At 38.5% G+C, this 11,729-nt stretch overlaps 2 protein-coding genes across 2 annotated transcripts; one reads left to right on the top strand and one right to left on the bottom strand.

Moving 5' to 3' along the window:
• Positions 1-3,133: 3,133 nt before the first annotated feature.
• On the top strand, positions 3,134-4,090 carry LOC115814950 (olfactory receptor 142-like). The gene has a single exon (XM_030777924.1). The coding sequence runs from the start codon at positions 3,134-3,136 to the stop codon at positions 4,088-4,090; it is 957 nt and encodes a 318-aa protein (XP_030633784.1).
• Positions 4,091-6,009: 1,919 nt separating this feature from the next.
• LOC115814952 (olfactory receptor 56A5-like) lies at positions 6,010-6,981 on the bottom strand. The gene has a single exon (XM_030777925.1). The coding sequence runs from the start codon at positions 6,979-6,981 to the stop codon at positions 6,010-6,012; it is 972 nt and encodes a 323-aa protein (XP_030633785.1).
• Positions 6,982-11,729: the final 4,748 nt, after the last annotated feature.

An 11,729-nucleotide genomic window follows, 5' to 3' on the forward strand; every position in this document is an offset into this window, starting at 1 on the left:
AATGTGACATAACTGAGAGCAACAATGAGGTGAGAGTGACAGAGAATCCCCATAGAAGTAAGGCCTGCAGCAATACTTAAATGTTTTATTTATACTGTGTTCTTTAACTTACCAGTGTTGATCCATTCACTGTGCAAGGGAGGACCAATTGCGTAGCCGTATTTGGATTTCACTGTAATTTTATCATATCGATTTGTGGGGTTGTTTCTTGTTTAGTTCATTTGTAGTCTGCAACGAATCGAGTAACATTTTTATTTTTTCTGTGGATACACTCTGGACTGCCAATCATTGCAGAACGTTTATCCTCAAATAGTCCCTGGCTCCACATACACACACACATCCCAAATTGTTGGAGGCATTGTTGTTAGGTATGTGCATTTTTGTTTTATTTAGGTGGTGCAGTGCTTGTGTGATGGAAGACCACTTTAAGAGCACAACAAACTCAGGATGCAGTGGGATGCCAGGAAATGATGTTTGCAATTACAGGTGCACAGGAGATGGCAATGCATCAACACACAGCGGCTCAGTGCTCCGCCAACCAAAGCTACCTTTTGCTTCTTTTTCTTCTCTTCGCGAACCTTTTTTTATAAGTGACGGGCATGTAATTTTATCATACACTCAACAGGAACTTTTACATATTGGAGAATCGTGTAGTTGGTCTGCTACTCGAGACATAACTACATTATCTCCGGAGCTCACCAGCATACCACCAGAGCTGGCTGACACACAAAGAGCAGCGGGGCGTCCTTGGTTGATCACACTGTCTTTCAAGCAATGCCGGCAGTGCAGGGATAGAAAACAAAAACAAAATGAGCGGGCGAGTGTGCGGGCCAGACTCCATAGCGAGCCACTGAAACCCCAGTATCGAGTAATGCCCGGGCCCTCACTAACAAATTGGATTATCTCTGACAGAATATTGTTGTGAGTGTAAACATGTAGGATGCCTGCACCTTGATTTTTACCGAAACCTGGCTACACCCCATGATTCCCGATGCAGCTCTCGAGCTAGTGAACTGCACGCTACACCAGGGGGATCAGACCACGCACTTGGGTAAGAACAAAGGCAGAGGCCTCTGTATATACATGCGCAACAGCTGGTGCAAGGACTCTAAAATATTCAGAAGACTCTGTTCCCCTCATCTTGTATATCTCATGCTCAGATGCAGTGGCGGTTCTAGCTTGTAACACAGCAGCAGAACAAATATCGAGGCAGGGTTTTTATCATTGCTGGAGACTTTCATCAGTTTAACCTCAGGACTGTGCTTCCAAAATTTCATCAGTATGTTGATTTTCCCCCTAGAGGCGAAAATACACTGAACCATGTCTATCCAAATACCACAGCTGCATACAGAGCCTCCCCCTCCCCCCATTTGGGTCAATCAGACCATGTCGCTCTGATCCCCACTCCAGTTTATAGACCACTCATAAACAGAATCAGACCATCATGACAGTGCAGATATGGCCCAAGGGTGCACTCCCCCAGCTCCAGGACTGTTTCAAACACACAGAATGGAGTGTCTTCTTGAAGCAGGACACACATGGAGGAAAGGCTGGCATTGGGAAATTAACATCCTTGGTGCTTGCATACATTGACTTGTATTAACAAAGTGATTGTAAACAAACACATTCAGATCTTTCCCAACCAGAAGGCCTGGATGGACACTAAGGTCCAGAATCTACCTACCATAAGTAGGCCCCACCTGGGGAGCTATGGCAGCCCCATAGACTGTGCAGACAGCCAAGTTATGCAGCTGAGTCCTTTGAAGAGCTAGGGGCCTTACAAGATGTCTAGACACAAAATCCAGAGGTACTTGGAAACTGAGGAGGCACATGTCGAGTCTGGAGAGGACACCTGTGTCCACTATACCATGGGAGCATTTACTACCTTCAGAGGGATCCAGCAGACAAGTTCAGAGGCTTGGGTAACATCATGACTCAAATCTGCCTCAAGCCCCCCAACACCCACCCCAGCCTCCCAGAGGGAACCAAAAAAGTGTGTGCCGATGAGCTCAGAGCTGCATAGAGGTTGATCACATGCAAGTGATGTACGCAATTAAGTTACTACACTGACTACTGACTGGGGGTTGACTGATATGGTGGTGTGTTGACCTTTATGTTAACCTATTAACATTGCTCTGCTGATTCTTTTTTTTTTTTAATTTCTTATTCAAAAATAAGTCTTTGAACTTGAAACCTTTCAATTACATTATTTAACGGGTGTTACCCAGCTGGTATTTAACTTCTCTGTGTGTTAGTTTACACCCCACCTCAAGGAAGCAGTATAACAGGATAGGCACAGGATACACTGCTAACCATAACTGGACATCTAAGTTAAAAACTGTGGTTTGAGCAGAACAGCGAGAGTCCATCTTCCAGCTAATTCATATAACTTTCTGTAACGGCTATATGCTGTTTACATCATAAAATATATTGCACAATATATTGCAAAATATATCCACAAATATTATGGTAAAGCATCTTAAAAAGTCGCTGTAGATTACCTACGATACTGTTTCCTCAATCATCCATTCCATTTAAACTTTTGGCTTACTACCTGAATCTATTGCCACAGAAAGTTGCCACCCTCTTTTCGTCATTGGTCATAGCCTTTCTACAAGTTGTTTTTTGTTCATTCAACAAGTATAAAAGGTCAGCCAAGTGTGTCTTGATTTCAGTTTTGAAATTCTGCATTTAATAATCCAGTAAATTTGTCATAAGGAGAAGTCAGATGAGATTTTTTTTTTTTTTTCTGTTACAGTATGTTTCTACTGGACAGTAAGAACCAAAACTGCTGAAAGGTTTATGGATTTGATTCTTGTGTTTTACTTTGTGTTTCTGTTAATAAAGTGTGAAACTGGCTATTCTGAAGACACACCAAGAATCGCAAGACGTAATCCTTAGAGGTGAACTATATGGATTTATTTAATGATTTATTGCATAATATTTATGATAATATTTGTAGAGCAATACCAATCACCAGTAGTCTTAGAATAATGTATCTTTAAAACCTGTTTTACACTGTAACATAGTATAATTCTTTTCAGTGATTCTGACTGTAAAAGTTGCCTGCAGTACAACTTTTTTTGTTTTCCCATTGAACTTCTTTCATGATATGTCAGTAAAGGGCAATACAATGAATAACTCAGCTGAGGTCACTTCACTTATACTAACAGCCTATGGGAATATTGGAGACATGAGGTATTTTTATTTCATCCTATTGTTTGTCATGTACATCACAATGTTATTTTCAAATACGTTGCTCATTGCTGTTATCTGTTTAGAGCGAGGACTGCATGAGCCCATGTATCTCTTTCTCTGTAGTTTGTCAGTAAATGAACTGTATGGTGCTACAAGTTTGCTTCCTGCACTGTTACTTTATTTATTGTCTGATAATAATGAAATATCCTTTGCTTTTTGTTTTATTCAGATTTTCTGTTTGTACACATATGGCGTGACTGAGCTTGGTAACTTAGCAGTTATGTCCTATGACAGATATATCTCCATCTGCTACCCTTTGCACTACTATGAAATAATAACATCATGTAAAGTGTGTTTTTTTATCTCACTCGTTTGGCTGTACTCTTTTTGTAGTGTAGCAGTTACAATCTCATTAAGCCTTCGCTTAAAACTATGTGGAAATGTCATTGAAAAAATTTACTGTGATAACTATCTATTGGTTAAACTAGCCTGCACCAGTACCACTTTGAATAATGTGTATGGGCTTGTTGGCACTTTTTTTGGTGTAGGTATAACATTTATTCCTATATTATACTCTTATGCTAAGATTCTAAACATTTGTATGACGTCTTCAAAAGAGACCAGACTGAAAGCTTTGAACACTTGCTTTCCTCACCTGGCATCACTGATAAACTTTTCTGTTGGTGTTTTATTGGTGATTATTCAAAGCAGGTTTGATATGACCCATGTTCCCATTGTTCTTAGAACAGTCATCTCAGTATACTTCATAATGTGTCCACCTCTGTTTAATCCCTTTATGTATGGGCTGAGGATGAACAAAATCAGAGATGCTTTTAAAAACATTATCTATTATAAGTGGCAGCTGTATCCTTTAATGAGGTCTGCAAAATAACGATGAGTAATATGTGGATATGTGTGTGTGTGTGTGTAAATAACAAATTATGAATATGCTATATGTAACTAAAAGAAGTTAAAAAAATGAGAAATTGTAATAAATTATTCAATGAACTAAAATAAGAATTTTGTGTTATATATTGTCCTATCCACCTCTTGCACAGCACATAGTAAAAGAAGTTATCCATGAATTACAATAGCAACTGAGATACATTTTGGCTTTTTCACATTGGCACATGCCACTATTTCTCAGTGCAGACTTTCTTAAAGTCCGTCAAATCCTCTTACTTGTGTTGCCTGTCTACTCCCAAGACTTGAGATTCTCTCACGTTTTTATTGCATACATGATGACCTAAAAATACAATATTCTTTTTTTTAACCATTTTTTTTTCTCCCCAGCCCCACAATCACTTCCATATATTGCCAAAGGGAGTGAAAATGGCCTAACATTTGAAGTTATATGGTGTTCAGAAAACAATAAAGCAGTGAGATGGAACCCATAGAGGTTGTTTGCAGCTATATTTACAAGCTCCCTCTCCTGTCCCTGCCACAATCATAACAAAATTCAGTCAGAAATATAATGGAAAATTCTACATTTAAAATGGCAGTGGAAATATAAATTTGTGAAAAAAACTGTTGGTCGTCATTGGTTGTTACCATGCGCATTCATTCAAAACTTAATATTTAGATTGCCTATGATTTTAAAAAGGGGCAATGCACAATTTCTTACTCATCAGTCTGCTCTGTACATTAGCAAAGAGGGTGAAAGTGGTATTAAATGCTACTATTAATAGTTGCAACCAGTGAACCATGCAAGACTTTGATAGATGTAATTTTGCACAAGTTGGGGCAATGAAACAACAAAATTTTAGAAAATTTAAACAGTGCAAGGTATTTTTTTAACCCCTGTTACAACCTTACATATTTCAGTTGACTCAACGTTCTGCTTATGTTTAAATCTAAACTTTTTCATTGAGCATAGCTCATAACTCATCACAAACCTGCTATGTGTAAAGCCAAACTCACTGCCTGTGTGTGTGGCCACAAGGATAATAAATTTTATTTTTATTGTAACATAACATAAAGTTCAGTACATGTTTTGATCATTTTACACAACTTTCTGTGTCCACCTTAATGAATTATTCTGGAGGGTATCGTGTGTACTTTGACTTACCCAGCAGCTATGGAGGAATAAAAAATGCACATATTCCTACACTTGATTACAAGATATGCTGTTAGTTGTAGATTTGAGGGCAGTAAACCTTCCTGTTTAGCACAGAACATTTTGTCTATGTTAAATATGATAATTTTACAAGGTGATGAATGCCAAGTGACAACATGTATATATTTTGATATGACATCGAGAACACTTACGCTCAAAATGGAGCAAACTCTACCACAGGAAAAGATCATACATGTGGATGTTAGACCAACTTGCACTGTCATTTAAATACTATATTAAAAGTGATTTAATACATGTGTAGTAGTTTGTCTTTATTTATGATTGCAAGTGTACTGTGTACTTCTTTTTCTCCCTTCACAGGATTTGTAGCTGTTTTTAGATTGAATTTTACACAGCTTATTTTTATTTCACTTTTTATTAGTGAAAACTAATACAAAACTGGATGTCTTAGGTAACAGTTTATTAACAATGATATTCACATACTCAGTCCTTTCCACAAAACAAATACTGTTAAATGCAATCAAATAATCTTTATACTCTATGACCCAACATTTTATTATTGCTTCAACTGTAGATCTTTCTGTACATCTGTCTCATAATCTCTGAGAAGAAATTTTATAATTGCTGAAGAAAAAAGTCTTGTCAGGTGTCAAATAGAGGTTGTACTTTTGAACAGGAAAAAAGGGATCGCTTTTATTCCTAAAGTTATAGGATTTGTTCATTCAGTGCAATGACTAGAATGGATTGGAAATGCTCAATTTGGTGTTAGGAAGTGAAATTGTAAATACTCTTCTCCTGCTTAGTTTTGCAATACCTTTCCGGATCTCCTTAGTGCGCATGCCATATATTATTGGATGTAGCAATGGGGGAATAAAGCTAAAATGAATTGTCATAAATGTCTGAACTTCACCTGGCAGGTACATGTGAAAGCGATTATAAGTGACTGAGAAAAGAGAAACGAAAGAGAAGTTCAGAAATGTGATTAAGTGGGGAGTGCAAGTACTCAAAGCTTTCTTTTGAGCTTCTTTTGATGTTTTCAAACATACAATCAATATCTTAACATACGAGAGCACAACGAGGAACAAAGGAAAAACTACAAGGCCAGCAATGACGCTAATACCATACAGGTTGCTCAGCTTGCTTTGCACACATGAAAGGTTCATGATCGCGAGATTGTCACAAAAAAGCCTGTGAATAGTATACCTACACAATGGGATTTGTGAGGAGAGATACACTTGTACAGATATGGTAAAGACTGGAATGAAGTAAACAATAAATAAAAGCTGTCTCATTTTTGAGGATGTCATAATGGTATGATATTGCAAGGGCTTGCATATGGAAACATACCTGTCATAAGCCATCACTGTTAGAATAGCATATGCAGTGGTTACATAGATATTAATAAAAAACACCTGCAGGAAACAGTCCTGGTAAGAAATCCTCTGAATGTCCTCCAAGAGATTCTGCAAAATTTTGGGGCAGATAGCTGAACTCCCAATCAGTCCATTGATTGCCAAATTGACCAAAAAAATATACATTGGTTTATGAAGGCTTGGTTCCAGGTATATTACAGTCATGAGGGCAATGTTTGCTAAAACTGAAACAATATAAATGAAAAAAGTAAAACTAAAAAATACATAATTTATTGGGCCAGGAGGCCCATATGCAGTGAACATAAATGTAATATTCATTGTGGCAAGGATCATGATCAAGTAGATTTCCTGTTGGTGGAGAAAGTGAGGTTGAGAATTAAAACAATTGTTCAATGTCTAGCACAAAAAAAGTACTAAACTAACAACACACAGTATATCAGTTACCGGAGTGCAATTGCACTACCTTTCATATAGCATACTAGAGAGATAATTTATGCTTGATTAAACAGGTTCATGATACAGTAATGCAACACCACATCAATTCCAAGACTCTCACCATATGGCTTACGTACCTCCTTTTGGTCTGTCTGTCAGAGCAGGCACAGAGTTGAGCTTTAAATAAAGTTCCTGTTGTGTACAAGGGCTCTGGGATATTGTGGAAGCCTGTCCCTGAGGATGGATTAGCTGCAGTGTAATTACGAAAATAATAGATGGTCTAGAGTTTCTCACACAGATGCAAATGCGATTACAAAGAGAGTGGTTCCTGTGAAACAAGAGAGAAAATCAAAGGAGTTTCAGTGTAATTTTCCCCAATATCCTATATGTCCCTTGTCTACTTTTTCCCCCATATTTTTGCTGTATATCTAAATGTACTAACTTGACGATGTTGTCAGTCTGGTGAGAATCCATTGCTTAATCACAATATTAGACGATTTATTTTGCTTTATTTTATCTAATTTGCTTTATTTTATCTTCTGGAGCACAAAAAAGAAAAAAAAATAATTCTTTTGCAACTGAGATAATAGATACTCTTCCCATGAGTAATGGTAAATCGGCTATCAGAAGAAATCCCACTAGGCCAGTGCCCTTGACCTGGCCTATGCTGACGTTACATTTTATCTTGTTTTCCAATCAGTACCACCTGTTGGGCTAGCACTGATAAACTGAAATGGAAAATTTCTTTACTTTATCGGCCAGTATCACCTTACACTACTTTGAATCTAAAGGTGCACAGAACTTGATCAAGTACTTCGCTGAGCCAACCACAGAGCTTGGAAGGACACTGTTATGATTAGGACAGGCAGTGTTGTGGCATGTGCGGCATATATCATAATCTAGCTAGTTTAGTGCTACACTTTAAATATAAAAAAACAGACAGCAGAAAGTCAGCCTATATTTAATGATGTGCATATATGTCAGTGTCACGTCCTGTCCCTTTTTTGTTCCTCTCTGTTCCTTTTTCATATCATTAGTTCATTTTGTAACCCTCTAGTGATGAGTCTGGTTTCTGTTTCCCTGTTCCTCTTGTAACCCCCTCTTTTAGTTTGTCTTAGTAGAGCCCTATGTCGCCTCCTGATTTCCTTGTTTAGCCCTTTAGTTCAATCATTGTGTGCACCTGTTCTTAGTTCGTTTAAGCCTTGTTTAGTTTGCTGTAAATACTCCTTGGTTCTCGTGTTTCTTTGTCTTGTGTTGTTAGGTGTTCACTGTGTTACGTTGGAGTTCCCAGTTTGCCTGAAGTTCTGTATCGGTTTTTGAAAGTTTTCTTTATTTTTGGTTTAAATAAGGAAAGTAGTGACCTACACTTGTATCCAGCCTCCTTCACACAATGTGCCCTTGTGATGGACTGGCAACCTGTCCAGGGTGTTTCCCTGCCTTTTGCCCACAAAACGCTGGGATAGGCTCCAGCACCCACAGTGACCCTAATTAGGATAAGCGGCTTAGAAAATGAACAAACATATATCAATCAAAAGGGTAGGTTTGTTCTTAATTGACACCGATATATTCCACTAAAAACTACGTCCAATGTATCTATTGTGTGTACTTCATCTGGCCAGAATGATTGGAAAACATGCAATGAAGACTGCGTGACTCTGTGGATATTTTGCCAGGACAGGGAAATAAACAAGGCAGAGATGATCATTTCAGTTGCAATTTTAATCACCATCTGAGCAGTAACAAGGGCATGAAAGCACACAGTGTCTGACTATACACAAATAAATAAACACATACATATTATGAAGGCCTGGCCACTTGAAGATCAGCATCGGTATTTTAAAGAAGTGCATGGGGTTAAGCCAGTGGAAACATCAAGGAAGCATAGCTGGCTGCTTTTTTGATGAGCAGCACTTGCCGCTCATAGGAACCGATGAGCTGGAAGATAAAAGCAAGAGTCAAGGGAAGGAAAAAGAGGAGTTGGAAAACATCTCTGCCCTCTTCCCCAGACTCTGCTGAGCTGCTGCCAGACATGCTCAAAAAGCAGTGAGGTACTCATATACATGACTGACAAAATTGTTTTACAGGATGGATGAAGATGACAGTGGGAATATCAGAGCCATTAGATGGCATACACTGTCACAGGAGGTTAGCTATGTCACAACTGTTAAAGTACAACCTCAGTTAATAACTCTGTGTACTTCCATAACAAATGTGCTTTACTATACAAAGTGCTGTGAGATGTATGATTCTGTACAACACTAAATGTTTTTCCTTGCTGGTATGTGTTAGTTTAGTGCAAGCATTACTCACAGCGAACACCAGATCACTGTACATGGTTATGATGTGGGTGGTAACAGGGCACCCTAACAGACTTCAGCTGCCCAGTGAAGGTAGGTAAGAACAGTGAATTAGGACGAGGACTTGATGGTAGCAGCCACATCATTTCAAACCAATATATCTCAACCTGAGTGAGAGTTAAACACTGGTTGTACAAGAAAAACACACTGTTGTTAAACCATTTAATTTAATTGCTACTGAAAAGGAGGGTGACTGAGAGTGCAGTGTGAGGTGTGCTGCTCCCTGTGTCCCTACGCCTTTGTGCTGTTTCAGGGACCTTGCTGTCACCGTGGGGTGTCGGTCAGAACACAATCCAAGCATCCAATTTGGGGTTTTTGATATTTATTAAAACGCATAGCACGACATGAGCACACTTGAATTTACAAAAAGGGGGTTTGGTTGATATGGTCAGGTTTGGGTGTAGGTATAGGTGAGTATGTATTTGTACGTGTGTGTGGTTTCTGGAAATAAACATATAAAACATAATGGATAAGTAATTAAAGATGGATGTAAACATAAACATAAATACATATACATACACATGAACAATACTATTTACAGGGAATATTTGATTGCATGACTGGATAAACTGTAATAACTTGTTGCCGGTCCGCGTTCATGAGCCCACTAGTAGCGCTAGTGTGCGGTAACCACATTGGACTCTTAACTGTAGCATGCTACATAGCTAATGTCAGCATGCTAAGTGGCTATGCTAAGAAAATAATTCACAGGGCGCCGCCATATTGGGGCGCTACACTGCGCATGCGTGCCAATGGGACTCTGATCGTGGACCGGCACTATGGCAACAGAGGAGGGGTTACACTAAGGTCATGCACGTCACTGTACAGGTACACATGCATTGTATCGATACGGCTATGTGGCTATAACGTACAGGCAAGGACTAGCATACATATAAATACGCATCTTAGTGACGGCAGACGGCAGGGAAATTACAGCGATCATACATGCAACCGTTACTAATGAAAATACTAATAAAGACATGCATACATATATAACAACTATATACAGTTAATTACAAATCTTCCCCTTATTACGAAAGATGCACCCTTAGCCCAACAATGTTTTGCACTTACAGTCGTCACTGACGCACACCGCATTAACTTAAACTGTCCAGGTTCTGACTTCTTCTCGCCGGAGTGGGGGTTGATCTGACGATCGAGGGGGATGCGAGTCTTATATATGCTGACCTGTATCTTTAACCCTATTGGTCGTAAGGTCAGAGGGCAGCCTGGATGGACAGGTCAGCTGGCTAATCCTGACCTGGACGAGAAGTTTATGGGTGCGGTCTTTGGTGTACGTGCAACTTGTTGACTTTGGGGTGCATCGGGGGGAGGGGGAGCTCTGCCAGCCTGCTGGAAAAACACGGAACTTGCACGGTGCATTGGTTATCCAACATGTTGAAATTGGTAGTGTGAAATGATTAACCTGACTGAAAGTACTTGTGTTTAATATGAAAAATACTGAGAGGGTTAATTGACTAAATATAGATGATGATGTTAAATGATTACTTTATGAAATTGTGTAAGTGTATGTAAATCTGAGTTATACTTTCCTTGGACAACCATTTAAGCACTGTCTTCTGAGGCAGAGGTTCCTAACTGATGGCCCTTTTATACAGCTACATTCCAATGGTAAGAAAAAAAAACATTACTTTTACATTTACGTAATGGTTTTATGTATATTCTTCCTTTTTTTTTCTAATTTTTCATACAGAGAAAATGGGTTTTTGACATAATGTGTCTAAGGCATTCTGCAAGATGAAGTTTAACAATGAACACAAAGTTTGTGGAGATGCAGATATATGATTCACCAGTAAATATGAAACTTTGCTAATACCTCAGCTTAATTAACTAGGATCTGCAGCACTATGCTCTAATTGTAGACTGATTGTGCCAATTTAACCAGTAATGTAGTGCACAATTACCATTAGAAAATGTAACTAAGTTTGACTGAAACGCAGGCATACAGGTCTTGGAAGACTACTTAATTCCAGCTATCAAGTGGCTACAGTGCAAGGTTACTCTTTATATAGCGTGATTTAACCTGATTAATCATTCAATCAAGTTATTCATTGCACTTTCCACAGCAAAAAGTATCAGATCACATAACCTTTGATCAAAGATCTATTATTTCTGGAGTGGCCTGGGATTATGTTTCAGTACATAGAAAAAGAATAGGTGTATCATTTGAAGCTTGAAAAATGTATACGCTTACAATAAAATACATTGGCATAAACATGAAATTGAGGACAGAAATTTAACATTTTGTGAGGGTTGTTATGTTAACCT

This window comes from Chanos chanos, chromosome 6 (genome assembly GCF_902362185.1).
Source record: "Chanos chanos chromosome 6, fChaCha1.1, whole genome shotgun sequence".
Classification (NCBI taxonomy): Eukaryota; Metazoa; Chordata; class Actinopteri; order Gonorynchiformes; family Chanidae; genus Chanos; species Chanos chanos.

What these genes read in the sequence shown, in the direction of transcription:
- LOC115814950 (XM_030777924.1), top strand. Translation starts at nt 3,134, where the DNA reads ATGAATAACTCAGCTGAGGTCACTTCACTTATACTAACAGCCTATGGG.
- LOC115814952 (XM_030777925.1), bottom strand. Translation starts at nt 6,981, where the DNA reads ATGATCCTTGCCACAATGAATATTACATTTATGTTCACTGCATATGGG.